Source organism: Rhamphochromis longiceps, linkage group LG9 (genome assembly GCF_057381845.1).
Source record: "Rhamphochromis longiceps isolate RC_006_pf linkage group LG9, R_longiceps_female_GT1.1, whole genome shotgun sequence".
Taxonomy (NCBI): domain Eukaryota; kingdom Metazoa; phylum Chordata; class Actinopteri; order Cichliformes; family Cichlidae; genus Rhamphochromis; species Rhamphochromis longiceps.
Genome location: NC_140565.1, coordinates 10,197,995 through 10,216,011, shown reverse-complemented (window position 1 = coordinate 10,216,011; position 18,017 = coordinate 10,197,995). Strand labels below are relative to the sequence as shown.

At 39.1% G+C, this 18,017-nt stretch overlaps 2 protein-coding genes across 3 annotated transcripts in view; both read left to right on the top strand.

The window, feature by feature from the left end:
- The first annotated feature begins 7,922 nt into the window (after positions 1-7,922).
- Positions 7,923-11,804, top strand: LOC146661661 (uncharacterized). The gene is made up of 3 exons (XM_085417748.1): positions 7,923-8,160; positions 10,913-10,989; positions 11,237-11,804. The coding sequence occupies exons 1-3, from the start codon at positions 8,022-8,024 to the stop codon at positions 11,507-11,509; spliced, it is 489 nt and encodes a 162-aa protein (XP_085273874.1). The 5' UTR covers positions 7,923-8,021; the 3' UTR covers positions 11,510-11,804.
- Positions 11,805-17,351: 5,547 nt separating this feature from the next.
- wwp1 (WW domain containing E3 ubiquitin protein ligase 1) overlaps positions 17,352-18,017 on the top strand; it is a 29,422-nt gene continuing 28,756 nt past the window's right edge. For both annotated transcript variants that reach the window (XM_085418189.1, XM_085418190.1), the window contains exon 1: positions 17,352-17,537. The gene's annotated coding sequence lies outside the window, so the exon portion shown is untranslated. The remainder of the gene's footprint in view (positions 17,538-18,017) is intronic.

Genomic DNA, 18,017 nt, shown 5'->3' with positions numbered 1-18,017 from the left:
TACATCCCCCTGATGGAACTAATGTTTTAAAAACACTTCTGTGTATATGTGAAAGAGATGCTTTTGTTATATTACATGAACTGATATGGAAATTTAGTTCAGATATACACTTGTAGTTGCACTATAAAAATTGACATAATCTGTAATGTCCCCAATTGAAAGGGTTTATTCACTGAGTAATCTGAAATGTATGCTGTAGATATTGTTACACATGCTATAGCAAAAATGTTTATCAGAAATATTTAATTCACATGCAATTAAACACGGAGTGATATATTGAAAGCATGTGTTTCCTGTGTCCTCACATTTAAAGCCTTCACTGTGTTTTCAGACAAGCTATAACATAACTGCAGAAGTTCATACTTCCATAAAGAAACAAATCTGTCCAAACCATCATTTTGTCTTTACTTCTGTAAACCCCCCACAACCTTTTTAATACGCAGCTTTATGGAGGAACTCCCTTGATCACTGTACGTATGCTGTCCAAACAGTAAGTACTTGCAGCGCCCACATGGAAGTAATTTTATTCCGGCACGGTGTAACACTCGAGGAGGCTGACTTTAAAAGGTGCTGTGGCTTTTCCACAGGCTTTCCTTACCTCAGCTGCATAATGGGTGACCGGAGACAGTTATAATCGTATCTCTATGAAACGCCGCCGCCATTGTCTCAAGGCACAGGGCAAAGTACAAGTGTAGATTTCCATTGCTGAATGCAGTGCAGTACTGTCTTTTGTCCAGAACATTAATGTTAAAATTGAAATATACATGAATTTCTTGATTAAAGACGAGTTTCATTGTAAGCAGGTGGTTTCATGTGCTGAGTTGCCTAATACACCATTAATCTCTCACATGTAGAAATGTGAAAACTAATATGCACTTGAGTACATAGTTTATATCATATAATGTTCTAGGATTGAAGCCAGAGAAGTTTGAAGGAAAAATCAGTGATCCATGTGCATCGTGCTGAAATAAGACAGTTTATTTATAGCTGGTTAATCCTGATGGTTATAGTTAGAAAACATGTGTTTGCAGATTTCTTCTAATCTAACCCTGTTTGTCTGCAAGCCTCTTATTTGTATCTAAACATCACGTGACCACCGACTGCTGATTAATTTTCACTCTCATGTAAGGATCATTAGAAAACCTTGATCTTTTTTCATAAGGATTTTACTCCATTTATCTGCATTACTGTGAGTGTTTCACATCCCTGGGGAGGAAATTTATCTCACTTAATAAATGAAATTGTCAATTTAAAAACTGCATTTTTGTATTTACTCAGGATCTCTTTGTCTAATATTTAGTGTTTGATCTTAAATCTGTAAACGTCAGAAAAAACTAAGAAGTCAGAAGGGGGGCAACTACTTTTTCACAGTATGTCTGTTTATCACTGAAACTAGTGGCTACAGCTGAACATGGGTCAAACTGGCTGTAAGACAGTGGCATAGAGAGCATACCTGAAGCGATTCTTAGTGGAGAGCGCTGAACTTACATTTTTGAAAAGGAAATTGTGTTTTTAGGAGAGACAAACGAGTACAGGTCAGCATTAATACTCCACACATGGACAAAAAAGACATTCAAAGACAGTCTGAAAATGTTTATGATATCAGTGAATATGGGTTATTGGCCAAACCAGTATGTATGTACATAAATGATCTTTGATATCCAGTTAGCCAAGAGGATGATTATCTCCAGGCGCTGTTGGGCCAGGGCTTCATGTGCTGCAGAGATCAACCGAGGTTTTTAACACGATCTGAGAAATGTGTTGTTGAATGACCAAGTTAAGTGTGTTTTTCTGTTTCCTAGATTTTAATTGCAAATATATGACAATTCCTCAAACATGTCAAGTTGTTTTCCACCCGCTAGATGGATACCAAGTGGTGCAGTGGTTCACACTGTTTCCTCACAGCAAGAAGGCTCTAGAGCCTTCCTCTGTGGGGTTCACGTGTTCTCCCTGTGACTGTGTGGGTTTGCTCTGACAGTCTTATTTAATACTGGTGATGGGATGTGGGTTCAGACTGAGGTATAACGTCAGGGAGAGCCAAGGCCAACATAACAAACAAAACATCCCTGATGTAGAAATAAAAGAAACTTACCTAACTCCAAAGAAACAAAATATACAACCTCTAACCATAACCTACCTAACAACACATAAACAGGAGAAAACAGGGTGTCAAAACAAAAGGCAGCTCTCCCCTACAAGCAGTCTGAACATGAAAACAACAATGCTCATACAAGATACAAAGGCATGCAAGCCTGCACAGGTATAGCAAACAAAATGGCCAGAGGGCACAGAAGCACAGCTCCACAGGCCTTAAATAGTGCTCTGCTGATTACCAATTAGCCGGACTCTGCGCAGCATCCAATCAGGACAGAGGAGGTGGAGCCTGGACAAAACAAAGGGTAAGGAGAAGAGACATCCTCCTGGGGGATGTAACAGTCTGTTATTCAACACTTGTGAGTACCTGTGTCTGTGCTTCCTATTTTTAGTTTACAACACTGCACTCCACCTTGTACTTGTTTGCAAAGGTGTCAGGAGAAAGTAAATATAAAACGAAAACATGGCAGCACAGCTCAGGTTTGCAAAGCTGTATCTGAACAAACCTCAGGGCTTCTGGAACAGCGTCCTTTGGACAGAGGATACAAAAGTGATGGCGACTGGCCATAACACAGCATCATGTTGGGTGAAATCCAAAAAAGAATAATGGCACAAACACCTCATACAAGCACAGTGGTGGAGGGGTGATGATTTGGGCTTGTTATGCAGCCACATGACCTGGACGCTCATTTTTCTGGAGTCTTGGCTGAAACTCCACACACGGGCCACCCAACAGGACAATGATTCCAAGCAAAACTGCAAAAATATGCCAGAAGGACTGAAAAAGCAAAGAATCAAGGTGTTGCAAGGGCCCGGTCAAAGTCCAGAACTCAACACCATTAAAATAATGCAAACTTTAGAGCGCTGCGTATAAACCGAGGCCAGCAAACCTCAATAAACTGAATCAATGCTGTGAAGGAAAGTGGGCCAAAATTCCTGAATGATGTGAGAAACTGATAGTCATACAGAAAACAGTTGCTTTGAGTTATTGCTGCTGAAGGTGGTTCTTCAGCTTTGACACGTTACAAGGAAGGAACTCTGCCAGGCTCTTTTTAAATGCATATATACACATAGTTTAAATAGTGTAATCTTTCATATATGGTGGGCCCTTGTTTATCGCTGGAGTTACGTTCTAATAACCCGCGATAGGTGAAATACACGAAGTAGCAACTTTGTTTTTTTACAGTTATTATAGATGTTGTGAGGCTGTAAAACACTACACACTTTATACACTTTTCTCAGACAGGCGTGAACATTTTCACACTTTTCTCTCTTGTTTAAACACTCTCAAAGTTCAAACCTTCGTAGAAAAATAAGTCCAGTATTATAGAAGGAAACCAAAGATTAAACCCTGTTTTCAGGTCCAGAACATGGGAATAGAGCAGCTGCCAGAAAACTCAACATTAATGAATCGATGGTACGGACGTGGAGGAAGCAAGAAGAATGAGTTGAGTTAAGTTTGACTTATCTGACTGTTTTGTTTCGCTTAACGCGCCTTATAATCCAGAAAATACGGTAACTTCTACTTTCCTTTAGCATGTCCAGAAGTCCAACTTTCTGTGCGATTGTTAGCATCTTCCTCTGCCTTTTGGATGCTACCTCAGGTGCCTTTGATGGTGCGAAACATCGACGTTGTTGTGTTTGTTGGGGAGAAAACTTACAAACATACAGTGCAGCACTTCTGAGTCACACTGCCAGCGATCGAAAATTTATGTAAATTTGACAAGCTGAACACAGTCTGTACTGTACGGGAGACACTGCAAGGAGGAGATTTATTGACGATGGTCTACAGCCAATCAGGACGCAGAACATAATGCGGCGTTAAAAAAAAAAAGCATGCAAAATTGCACAAAAAAAAAATCCATGAAACAGCGAGGCCGCGAAAGGTGAACCGCGTTATAGCGAGGGACGACTGTACTGTAAAGACATAATTTTGCCTCTGCAGAGTGCACCTTCTAATCATTTTATTACTCCCTCAGTTCTGGTTTCAGTCCCACTACCACCCTTTTAGTAACAACACTGACTTAAGTAAAGATGCAAAGTATATTAGTTACCATCAGTGCCCGCTCTTTATGTGATGCCACTTTCGTTTGGGCTTTGACATTTCTACTCTCAGCTTTTGAGTTGTGATGTTGTATGTCTCCTTTTCCTGTGTTGACTCACAGTTTCAAGTGGAGGACACAGACACCAGCTCTCCTCCCATGTGTCTCAAGTGGGAAGTTCTTCTGAACGTTTTCAAGGAACCAGTTAAAGACCCTTCGGGGACTTTCCCCATGAACTGCTTTTTATAAGATTGGTTTTGTGGCAGGTTTCAAGCTCAATAAAGAGAATAATTTGTGTGCCCTCTGCTCCCTGAAGATGTTTGCATATTCCCGGTTAAAATAATAAAAGATGGATGACATCCATAGCGCCATGGCAGCTCACTGTCGATCTTTTCTGGCCTACTGAGCCTTTTTAAAAACAAAAAGAACAACATCTGACAGTGACGGAGGCGCTGAGTCTGGTTTTCATATCCTGGCGCATATAGAATTTTTCTTGGATGCTCTTAGTTGCACAGAACCATCTGGGTCATATTTTTCTTGACAGATTGAAATAAAGTAACGGCTTTTTTTAACGGCTTCTTAGGTTTCCATTAAAAGTCGTCATTCATTAAATGCAAGTCATCTTAAATTATCTGTTTGGAAGCTGCCACTGAAAACCTTAAGGCCTTTGTTCCTCGCAATATACTGCTGTTCATTTCTACATATTTAAAAAAAAAAAGGGGGGGAAATAGGTGACGTGACTTAATAAAGGAGAATAAAAACTTTACTTCGGTTTAAATTTTAATTCCAATAAATGTATTCTGCTTGAAGCATATAAGCAGAAAATGAGCAGAGAAAAAGAAAGAAAAATATCTCTATTTTCTCTTGTCTCTATTACAAACTTTGCCTCTTAACAGAGAATGAGTGCACTCAGGGGTGGAACCCTAAAAATCGGTTGTATTGGCTCAACGTGGGGAAAAGAATCCCAATTTCTATTGTGGGCTTCAGTAGATTTTTTCCATGTACAGGCTGTGATCAGCTGATCTGGGCTACTGCTGCTCTGAGGTTTACTCCTCTTTGAGGATTTACACAACGGCATTCAACAAATGTAAGCAGGTGTTTTATGAGTTGTCCTGTTTATGCTCTCTTTATACTGAAGGTGGAATTCAATAAATAAATCTAAGTATCATCAGCTTAACATTTAAATTCCTGTCTTTCTTATCTTTCTCCATCTCTGAGTGAAGTTAGCTCTCTTTCTTTTCTCTCCCTGTGAAAAACTAGCAACACACTGGGAGACAAACACACATTATTACTGAAAACTTCACTGCATTTGAAATTACCTTTTATTTAAAGAGCATTACCCCTCAGCCCTCTTTTGTAGCACTACCTACATGCTGAAATAAATACTCGTGGGCATCTGCTCTCGTCCCGGTGTTGCTCCAGGGAAAAATCTGGCCCCACTTTAACCCCTGACAACATGACATGGTTTTGCCTCTTTCATCTCTTTTTAAGTGACATGCTCTGGTGATTAATACACGAGTAGGATTTCCTCTCACGTGTTACCGTTTAGCCTCAATTCGGTTTTAAGTTTGAATGCTCATAGTGACGTGAAATAATAATTCCTCTCAAATAGGTTAAAGCAAAAGTATTGAGGCCGTTTTGAAAATGTAAGGAGTGGAAAGTACAGATATTTGTTTAAAGTTAGGCGTGAAAGTTAAAAGTTGTCAGAAAAAAAACAACTCAAGTAAAGATACCTGAAAATTCTACAAAGTACTATTACTTCGTTACGTCCCACCTCTGATGGTGTTGAATAGTGGAACAAAATCTACTTCTCTGCCTCTGTAATTCATCAGTTTTAACTAGATCCCAACACCACTGGCTGAAACCACAGAGCTTCCTACATGTTTTACAAATGGTTGTAGACACTCGCCACAACTTCTGACCTCCTCTTTTCATACGACAATTTTTTGAACCAGAAATGTTTCATTGGGATTCATTACTCCATCAGACCTGTTGCCACCAATTTTCAGTCCAGTTCTTGTGTACCTTTACGTACCACAGCTAGTAACAAAATGCCTAAAGACACAATTTAAAATCATGCTTTGCTAAGTTGAGCTGTTATTTGTAGACACAGCATTGGTTCATACACTCAGTGCCTTTTTATGCTTGAACAATTCATGAGTCAGTGTTAAATGGCTTGCAAACAATAACATCAAGAACCTGTACCTGACCATTGTCAGAGGGAAATGATCAGGTACAAGGACTGAACTAAAAATGAGTGAAAGAGCAGCCAAAGAGCCAAAGAAAAAACTGAAACAGCTCCAGAAACCCTGGAGGAAAAAAGAGAATCTGGTTACCAGGAAAAACAATACAGAGAAATGAAGGGTGTCTTAAGAACTGCACAGTCCTGTCAATCATCTTGCATAAGAGTCAAGAATTATCTGCTTAAGCAACTCCAAAAGAGACAAACTGTCATGGAAACTCAAAACATTTAGGTAAGTATGTTTTTTTTTTAAGATCTGCTTGATTGATTAATTTCTTTGAACTCTTGAGCTCATAATGTGCTCAAGTTGAAATATCTTTGCTCGCTATACAACTCAGCACAAACTGCAACAGAACTGTGAGCATCGATTACCTATTAGAAGATAATCAGTTGCAGGATCTCCCCACAGACCTTTCAGAGCTCGGAGGCCACGGTTTTTAAGGGGAGGGGTTGGTGATTGAATGGATTTTAAGCAACAATAGAGTCTCTCTGATAATAAAACGCTTTATCAGACTCATTATTCACCAAGTCAAAGATTTTATTGTGGCTGTATTAACATGTGGATGCCAGATGAAGCTCTTATTATGTACATGAGACTGAAAATGTAGCTCTTGTGTCTTATAAATGTATCCATGGGTTTAACGCTTTCTTTATAACCAGCAGGCACACAGGGAGTATAAGTCACAAAGTACAGCTAAATATATATTTTGATAAAGTCCTGACCAAGAATCCCCACCAAGCAGACAAACACATATCTACTGCAGCTATATAAGAGTGCAATGTGGAGCTTAAGGCCAAGCTGCTGCCTTTCATTTCTGACTCGCTTTCTCAGCATGGAAAGGAGATATTGTTACATGTCCTTTAAATCCGCTGCCAATCATTTTAAACACGTTTCAAATTAAAAGCTTCTTTGATATTATGACTGAACTTTCTTCCTTCGTGAAGTGTTGTTGTATAATAATTGAATGTCACGTACAGTTTGCAGGTTTCCGTCGTGTGTGCTTTCTTCAACCTACAAAAGGCAAGGTTCACTGAAGAAGTTTGAACTTTTTATATCCTCGTTCATGTCTCAAGGCTTCAGGGGAAGGCAACAGGAATACAATTAGATAAATTCCACATGGACAAAGTCATCACATAAAAACATCCGTCACAGGTTGCCAGTCTGTGTTCTGTCTCACAGCTTAATCATGTTCTCTAAATTCAGCTCTTGGACTTCAGATAAAATCCAAATAAAGACACACTAGTAACTTCTTTCAGATTATTAGGAACAACATTTCATCCTGTTACATGTGCATGAATAAATCTGCTCTCTTTATGTTGTGAAGTGGCTAATAAATGTTTTTTCTATTTGCGTAAGAGCCGTTATCTTATTTATTTTTTTATATAAAGGCAGAACAAATCTATTTGTTTAAAGTGAATAAAGGGACTCCGTCGGTCACTGTGGTTTGAAGGCGCTGAGACAAAGTGGGGTGTGTACCATGCGTGTGTGAGCCTGCCTCCTTAATATATTAAAGTTGGAGAGGAGTGAGAAGCGGACACAGAGAACAGGCCAGCCAAGTAACAGGTTGGGTTTGAAGGCTTCAGCTGGCATCGCAACACAAGGAAGGCCTTTCCCGTCAGGGGTCCTGTGTGTCAAGAGGGAGATGAAGCTTAGAGTCGGGATGAAGCTGGCACTGCTGTGTCTGTGCATTGTGCAGCTGGCCTTCGGAAGTCGTCGAATCAACGACCGTGAAGCCGCTGCCCGCGGGGATGTGCCGCTGAGGAAGGCCTCTCATGGCACAGGTGAGTGTGTGGGATAACACTTTATAATTTACCACGAGGTCGCTGCTGGTTTACAAGCCAGCAGAAACAGCAGACTGTAATAATGCCTGGACCTCATTAAAGTAATAACCGATAACTTCGTTTTTGGCTATTATAAAAATAAAAAATAATAACACAAAATAAATAAAATGTATTTATTTAAAAAGAATTGCACAAGTCTGCTGTACAGGGTGAGGGACAAAAAGTATAGTAGGACTGACGTAATACCACCTTAAGTGGCCACCTTTATATCACGCTGCTGTTGTGCGCTTAAACAGTCTCAGAGTAAAGCTGGGGGTGGTTTAAATGTGATTTGTCAGGATGAATTGATAAGAAAAAAAAAATGGCGTTGCTGAAATTAACCTGCAGTCTCACATAATGTGAGGATTAGTGTGAGTCCTGGGAGTGCTTAGAGGATATGGGACAGCTGCTGGGTTCATTTTGATGTCACATTTGTGACAAAAATGTGTTACAAATGGTGGTGAGACACCAAGTTTCATGAACAGAACAGAACATTTGTGTCTTTCTATCTTTTTGGCTGTGTTCATCCCTGAAGTCAAAACAGCCTTTAGTAAAGTAGAGGTGGGGAATAAATTTTCCCAGTGGCCCACGTGAGAAACCGGGGCCTTTATAAACTTATAAAGAGATAAAAAAATGAATATTGAGCAAAACTGAGTTCAGCTGATTGATGTGGCCCTCAGATACCGAAAAGTTCTACTTGAGCACAGAAGTATGTGTACTTCGTTACCTCCCACCTCTGATGGTATTGCACAGTGAAACAAATAGTACTTTCATTTGATTCCCCATTGGGAAAATGAATTGCACATGCCTGCTTTAAAGGCTGTAAAAAGCACTCACTTTATATGTGTCTTGATCTCCGAGCCATTATCCTCTGTAAACGACACCTTGGTATATGAAATGGCTCTGAATACGCTATCCTACACACAGTGCGATCAAACCTTTACCCACCACCACTTCTGTGCTGTATTTCCACACACTCCAAAGCTGACTGTAAAAATTCAATTGTCTGCACTTAGTTAAAGCAGCAAAGAGCATGTTTAGTAGCAGTGGGGACGTGTCACTTTCTGATATATCACTTAGGTCAGATTTACAAGTGTTTAAAGTTAGAGTATTTGAGTTCGCTATCTTTTTTATTGTGACTGATTTATGTGCGTTCAGATTTACTGCTGTGTAATTTTAGCAAAGTTAGACAAGTCTTACTCTTAACTGCAGAAGTGCGCTCTGCTAGGATTACAGTCGGGGATCAAAGCACCACCAAACGTTTTCCACTTAAAGAGTTTAAAGGGTGTTTAAAACGTCAGGCATCTCCCATGATTCATCAGCACAACATGAGCCGCAGAGGAGGAGGCCCACTCCTCGTAGCGCATAACGGTACAGCTGGCATCACCTATGAAAGCGTATATCAACATGACAACACTTTATGGGAGTCTTCAATAATAATAACAATAATATTAATCTTATTTGCGCAATTTCCTGCTGATTGATCAAGTTTTAATATCAAGTGGTTAAAGCATTTTGTTTTTGGGGGGTTATACATTTTACATCCGTGTTATTATTCATGTTATTAAAACATAAATCAGGATTTCACATAAGAAGGGGAAGACACGCGGCAGTAAAAGCTCCGGGCACCTCTATCACCTGTCTAGAACTGACAGCTTGTGGGCGAATAAATCACCTTGTCAGTCTCAGAGTTTCCTGCTAAGCAGGGTGTGAGGTTGCTGCGGCTGCTTATCTATAGAGATCCACCAGTGTCTAGGCAAATCTTGTCTCATCTATTTGAGGAGTGATTTATTACTGCCATAAAATTATATGAGCTGCAAATTGAGAGTTGACCTGTCTCTATAGCAGTATACATTCATGCACTGTCATATACCCCTGATGTGAACCGTTTTACATTTTTTTCAGCAGTCTCAGATATGTGACCTCGGGCCTATGTCACTAAATGTTTTCAGTTACAGTTTTGGAGGAATTTATGGGCCTGCCTGCTCAGCTCTTGGGTATCCAGATATCTCGTGCGTGTGTGTCTAATTAAATAAATCGGAGATGATTTGCAGCTCTTTAGTGGGAAAAAGATTTAGACGTCTAACTTAGAGGATCACATTGAGGCCCTCTGGTGGCCAAAGAGGTGACAAATTACATGGATTAAAACAAATTTACAGAATATTTTTTATCTCATATGATATTAATAAAACCAGATTTATTTTCTATGTTGATATATTTTTTCCCGAGGTGCCCTAATCCTCATCTGTAGCTTTGCCGTTAATAAGTTATAGAACAGAACAGTAACTTTGCTGCGCCAGTGCTTCGTGACTTAAACAAATTATTATAAAAATGCACTTTGTGTGACATGAAACAAACTCTAGAAGTTGTACTTTCATTTATGTGCGTACATTTTGATTCTGTTGTATTATTTTACTCTTTTCTGAACAAAAAACTTGCCTTTTCCTGATTCAGAACTTTAAAAAATCAACAATTTAAAGAAACGTTTGTTGATCAGAGTTCATCATCAAGTCAGTTAAACTTTGGGGATATTGATGTGTTGAGTTAAGTAGCAGAGGGGCATTGTTCATCAGTTTTTGCTGATTTGGTGTTAAGGAAATTAACAACAGGTGCACTACAGGGGCAAAAATGAGACAACCCTCAAAACAGGAAAGTAAAGAGAAGGTTTGTTGATCTTCTTAAGTAAGAAAATAGTTTGATGTTGTTTCAACAGGGTCTACGAATGAAATCAGGGTGAGGCCTCTGTTTGCCAGGAGAGGACATTATGAACGACAGAGGATTCTTGTGCCAGTAAGTTCAAGATCTGTGCTGTTAATCTGTAAGTCTAACAAAACATATACATGTTCATGTTTTAGTCATACGTTATTTCAATCAATCCTTAAAATGGTCAAAAATGTTTAGCATTTACTGTGTGCTGTGGGTACCCACAGTCAAAGCTTTCAGTCTTTGGAGGCAGTATTACTATAAGGATCCAGAGGAGTCAGATGGCTTTTCTGATGCTCTCGCCATCTGTTTTGTTTTTCTCCCCACCTCACAGAAGCCCAGAGGCGGTCCTGCTGCTCAAAATGAGATTTGTCCTCCTGCTAAAGTGAGGCCAAATCCTGTGAAGATCAAATGCTCCCAGCTCGCTCAAAGCTGTTTGCCTCAGTCCGGTTGCTGTGACTCGTGTGCAACATGCCACTGCCGCTTCTTCAATGTCATCTGCTTCTGTCGCAAGACAAAATCGCAATCTGAGAAAAACAGACAAAAGGAAACACCCCATCACATCACATCAGAGACGAAAAGTCCAACACACGCTACAGGCCATTGATCCTGCTACAGTGGTATCACACCAACCACTTCAATAGTGATAAAATGACAGGCACATGTCACAGTGCCAGCATCTTGAGTCAGTAAACAGATTTACTACAGTCTACATGACTTTGATACCTCGTATGAAAGGCAGCTGCTTCAACAAATTATTCATCCTAAACATTTATGTTAATGTGAATTTCTACAAATAACTTAGAATGCATATTATTTTGTTTGTAATATCAATTACATTGTTGTTGCATTTTACCTTTAAAAAACAGAGCCTGGTGAATGTATACATGTGTTATTGTTGGTGCCGGTTTTTTGGTAATATTAATACGAATATTACGTTCACAGAATTGCATGAGAAAGCTTTATCTGATTAAAGACTATTCATTTTTTAATCAAATTTTCACAGTAATCGGTGAGTTATTTAACAACAAGGTTACAGCAGAAACTGAGAAAATGTTTTTACAACCATCTATTGTCCAGATGGTTGTGGAGAAAACCTAACATAGGACATGTAAGAAAGCTGTCCTTCAAAGTAAAACAGGAAGTAATCAAAGGAGACTCATACAGGTATGAATACTAACAGATTTTCAATCACAAAAAACTCTGAAAAAATAAAACAACACAAAAAATTAACTAATGCTCAAATATATTAACTAAGAATAAAAAACTAGAAAACTAAGCCTCACACAATGACACTGCTGTGATAGTTATCCTAAATTTGTGTCATATCCTGAATTTATCAATTTGCTTTCTCTACAATTTTTCATTTTTTATGTTTTTTATTTTTATTTTGCAGTCAGCCACGGCTTATACACCTAGAACAGGATTCAGTGATATGCATTCGGTTTAGGAATCCAGCAACCAGACCAGACAGACAGGCCGAAGTAGCTATTTAGCTACTATAGCTATTTATAGGCATATTAGAACAATGTTTGTAGCCCAGTTAAACAAATACTTCATCCCTGCTACAGAGGAGGGAGGAGCAGTTGGTAGCTTTCTGAAGCAGATGCACGGCCATGCAGTACTCTTCTTCCAAACCAGCCAACTGTATTGCCAACTGCCAATTAGGCAGTTTGTTTGCCATATTAGTGTCCTGCTGCTCAATGTACTCAAAGGAGAACCCGTCATTAGATCATTAACAGCAGGAAAAGCAAAAACATGAATGTTTCACACAATAAGAGCAGGAAAAACGATATTAACAGCAGCTTTCTGTAGGCATGTGGTCATTAGAATCAATAATTGCTCAGCAATTTCCCTTTCATGAAGGGAGATCACTGCATCATGGGGAGTTATGGGAGACAACTCCCCATGATGCAGTGCAACATGAGTTAGACTGTGTGGGTGAGTTGAAGGGACAGGAAGCAATTGCAGATAGGCAATATGTTTATAATATACAATTGCTATGGGTAACTATGCCTTTAGGAGCAAGGAGATAATATCTAACCCCAGAGCAGCTCAAGCTGATGGACGAGGCACAAAGTGATCAGTATTGGTTATTTACAGAATTCCTAGCTGGTCTCTTGATCAGCTGAATTTGATGAGCTGAAGTAACTTGTGGTCTTGTTCACAGACAGGCTGGAATAGCATCTGATGTAATCTCGCTGCTCTATTGGTCTGTTGTGATAAAGAAAGAGCTGAGCGTTAATGCAAAGCTGTCACATTACTAAACAATGCATTCCTACCCTCAACTATAGCCACAAACTACAGATACTACCAGAAAGAATATAATCTTGGATACAATGTACAGAAATGAACTTCCTCTGAAGGGTATCTCGTTCACGGTTAGAGAGAGGACAAAGATTTTGGTTAATTGTGAGGGGCTCAGAGCTGCTGTACCTCCACATTTCAAAGAGCCAGTTGATGTGGTTCAGATATCAGACCAGGATGTCTGGACTATCTATATACTATACACTGGAGCGATTATGTGTCTCCCTCGTGAAGAGGTGTAGATGGTGGCTAGGGGGAGGGTCTGGGTATCTGTGCTTAGATCCAGAGAAGTAACAGAGGATGAAGATGGATGGATGGATGGATGGATGGATGGATGGATGATATCTGATATCCCTTCAAAAATCACATTCACATTATCAATAGAAACACAGATCCACTGCCATAAATGCCCATGCCATAAGTTCACCAGATGATATGAAAGTTAATGTGGTATGCTGCAGATCATGGGTTGTTTCCCTCTGTCTCTGTGCTTTGCTTCTCCTGCCATTCTGCTACAAGTTAAGCTGTTTTTCTTCTGTACAAATATTTTTTGTCCAAACTGTGCACTCATTTAGATGTTTTCTGACAAAGGTCAAACTGTCCTTCTTGAGTGTAACCAGGCGTTTGCACTTTGTGATAAATCCTATACATATCTCCAGTCATGAAATTGCCTCTTGATTGTAGATCAAGTTTTCTTAGATTGCTTAGCTTACCCTGTCAAGTTCACATGGGTTCACCTTTTCTGGAACTGCATATTTTGTTGTCTGTTGAAAATAAGTGCAGTGGCGTGCATCCAGGAACATTTCCATGTTCTGAGGAATTATTTATTTCATTATTTTTGTGGGCCCAGTATAACAATTTCCCAAACTATTACACGTGTGAAGTTTTTGTGCCTTTGTGGCACCGCTGTGCTCTTTTAGTGATAATGTGTGTAATGACAGTAGACTGACTAAATGCATTAAAAAATTTACATTAATCAAATTTTAAGAGTGTAAAACCTTTTTTTAAAAGACTTCACTTTTTATTAACAGTTGTGTAAATGTATGATTCATTCAAGTTTTAAGACTGCAGTTGTTCTTGTCCATCCATCCATCCATCTTCATCCGCTTTATCCGAGGCCGGGTCGCGGGGGCAGCAGCCTAAGCAGAGAGGCCCAGACCTCCCTTTCCCCAGCCACCTCCTCCAGCTTATCCGGGGGAACACCAAGGCGTTCCCAGGCCAGCCGAGAGATATAATCTCTCCAGCGTGTCCTGGGTCTGCCCCGGGGCCTCCTCCCGGTGGGACATGGCCGGAACACCTCACCCAGGAGGCGCCCAGGAGGCATCCTTGTCAGATGCCCGAACCAACTCAGCTGGCTCCTTTCGATGTTGTTGACTAAAAGTCATTTTTTAAATAGGTTAGACAGTGATTTTACTCACTGAGCCATTTGCGATATTTTTTTTATGTATTTCATTTAAACTGACGTACCCACCTGCAAATAATTCATGCAAGGTTACAGAGTTTTCTGTGGCCTGATCTCTGGCCTCTAGCTCACCAACAAATGAGGGTCACAAATGTAGTAACCCTGGAAGGTTTTGGACCTGTCATTGTAATAAGTCTCCATTATTTTTTGCAGACTGAGATGAGCTGTTCGCTTGAGAGATGGATGTGTGATGATGACAGCTCTGATGATTCTCAGTCCATCATAACATCATTTATTCAGTTTAAATGTCATCCACACCAGGAGTCCAGCATGCACCATACCAGGACCACACAATTTAATAACAGTGTCATCAATTACATCTGCACTCTTCCTGGAATTACACCCATCTGCCTGCCACAGAACCACAGTTTTTATCTCAGGATTATTTGTTAGTTAGTCAATCATTTTAAGCTCAAAAGCATCCCCTTGACTCAAATGCTATTCTAAATTAGGAAATAGATAATTAGGATTTTTACTTCCATGTGCCTACTAACAAAAAACAGTACAGACTGAGGTTTATTATAATAGTTGATCAATAATACTGGGCGACCACCAACACAATATCATCTTTAATAATAATTCTGAAAACTGATAAAAGTTGTTTGGCAAAAAAAACCACACCCCTTCAGGTTCATGTCCTCCAAATACTTCCCTAAAAAAGAAATTGTAAAAACTTAAACATTGAGACGTATTTTTTAATTCAAACTTTTATTTTTAGCCAAATGAAGAATCTTTTTTCCAAAAGTAACTTCACCACTAATTTGGGTCCTGTATCTTTATTTTAATTCATGTCTACATTTTGGAGTTCAAGGCTTTCAAAACTTCCTTTTACCATAATTTTAAAGGCAGCCTTGCTTTAATTTGCTTTAAAATGTTAATATTGACTACATTATTTGACATTATTTGCGCAAATTAACAGTTGTAATCTTTGGTATAGACAAAAGGCAACAGATCTTAGGAGAAGACCTGTTATTAAGTGTATTAAGCAGGGTGCTGAGATCTGTCGTCGTTTTAGGTTTGGAGTCAATTCTGCATCATATCAAAAGGGGAATAGTCAATTTAAATCCCAAGAAAACTTTCACAAATCTTGTAACAAATGTTCTTAAGAAGAGTCTGAAAATTTGAAATCAGAGACTCCAAGACAAGTGCACATACCAACTAGTTAAACCCACAGAATACTTTTACAGCTACTCAAATTTCTGTTGGATAACAAAGCTTTTTAAAAGCCCAGTTTACCATCTGTATCTGTGGACTGTTCAAAGTGGGTAACTTCGATACACAAACATAACTGACAAAAGCTTTTATGATTCTTGTATGTGCATTTTGTGTTATCTACCCTGTGAGCTGTTGTTCCTGTATAATGACTGTAAGCTTTTCTGAATTTTATTTCATTTTATTGTATTTTATTTTTACTTTTTTGTGCTCCAAACATTTAGTAAAAAAGAGACCTCAATCCCACGAGACGTCCCATTCAACAACCATTACCTCTATGTAAAAGATTACCAGAAACTTTTGATTTTTCCAGACAATTTAATGTAATATTCATTACTATAAGATTTTTTAAATCATCAACCACACACATGAAAAAGAGCAGCAGATCCTCTGAAAACAACACCAGCAAGGGTCTGAAATGTGTCTGTATGTTTCTCTTTAATATGTGGAAAATAAAGTGTTAAATATAAGTCACTGCAGTATTTTTGTTTTGTTTTGTTTTTTACAAAATAAAGCTGGCTCCAAAATCTGGATGTACTCTGTATTTTAAAATGATAAAAAATAAGCATCAGGACACACTGGCAGGAAGAACTAGGCACTGAGCATGTGTGGGGGAAATGTTTCTTCATTGAGGTTTTTAATTTGGAGTGCCCCTTTGCCCCTCTTAAAGCATTATTTGGGGTGGTAGACTCAAGCAGGTTATACATCATGAAGAAGCTCTATCCACAGTGTTTGCAGGAAAAATTCTGCTCCAGTCTAGGAAATCTGAGACAAACCCATTGTTTGATAAGTGACTGAAAGAATTAGGAAATTTGCTACACCTGGGGAAAAATATGGAAAGTTAGATACAGTATATCAGACAAAATGAGTCTCTTTCAGAAAATCTAGAATCACAAGTTTAAATCAATCTCTAATGGTCTTACAGATCAACAACAAGGCAGGTAAGTAAAGTGAACACTAGTAACACATCAAATCATATATTTTTTCTTCTTTCTTCTAAATATTTGTATTTTCTAAACCTTTAAAACTACAAATATATTTTTAAAAAGTATCAGGTAATAAGAGGTTACATTACATCAACACATTCAGTTACCACAAATCGGCCTAGTTTTCTTTCCTAATGTATCGGTGCCCGCAAGATTTATCGGGGACCTGTGTAGGGACGCACACCCCCTACACTATTTCTCTGGTAAAATTGGTTAAGTAAACGGGACTTTCAGTCAACAATGCTTACAACGTTCAGTAACGTGAAACGTAAAAATAAAGAAATTTTGAGATTAAACAAAGAAAGAGTGTTTTAAAAGGAAAAACAAAAGTTTGGATTTTATTAATAAATTGGATAATGACGGACCGAATACTTTAGTTAAGGGTTTCCGTTTAGACTACATAAAAATAATAAATGTGCAGTGTATAGCAGTAAGCCTGTTTCGTGTTCCGACTTATTACACAGCAGTATTACCCCTTTTCCACTAGTATCTACTGGGGTGGCGCGCCTGTCGCCCGTGTGTTTTGCTAGTCATAGGCTTCTGTACAGAGATGGCAAGAGAGCCTTAGCAGACTGAGGGGCCTGCTCGGCTAAGGATTTTACTGACACCGTTGCGTTAGCACACAGCCAAGACACAGAGTGTAGGAAAGTAGAGGAACAGCGAGCAAGGTAAAACACCCCTGCTAATGTCACTTAAAGCATTTAGAAAGACTTTCTCCGAGTGTTTAAATAGTATTTCTTGATAAGCCTGTATTTTATATGCAGCCGAACTGGCTAGCTTTGTGATGGCGGACAATTAGCCAAGATGCTAAGTAAGTTAGTCAGATAGCCGGCTAGCGAGCAGCTAACTTGGCTCACCTAGCTAGCGTCTGCTGTAACGTTATAACAATATGCAGATGTAGATTAAGCAAACACGCTACATTTTTAGTTATGTGCCCATTATCACCCTTTGGTTTGTCAGATGGATATTCTACACACAGTAGAAAGGATAGTCACCTAGCGTTAAGCTACTTTCACAAGACTAAAATTGTTTTGCTTTTTTATCTGTAGCTAGCTGGCTACCTTATTGATAGCTAGCTGTGTAGCTTTAGTTACAGACTAGTACTACTACACATTTAAAGGTTGTCACCGGGAGTATCTGCACATATT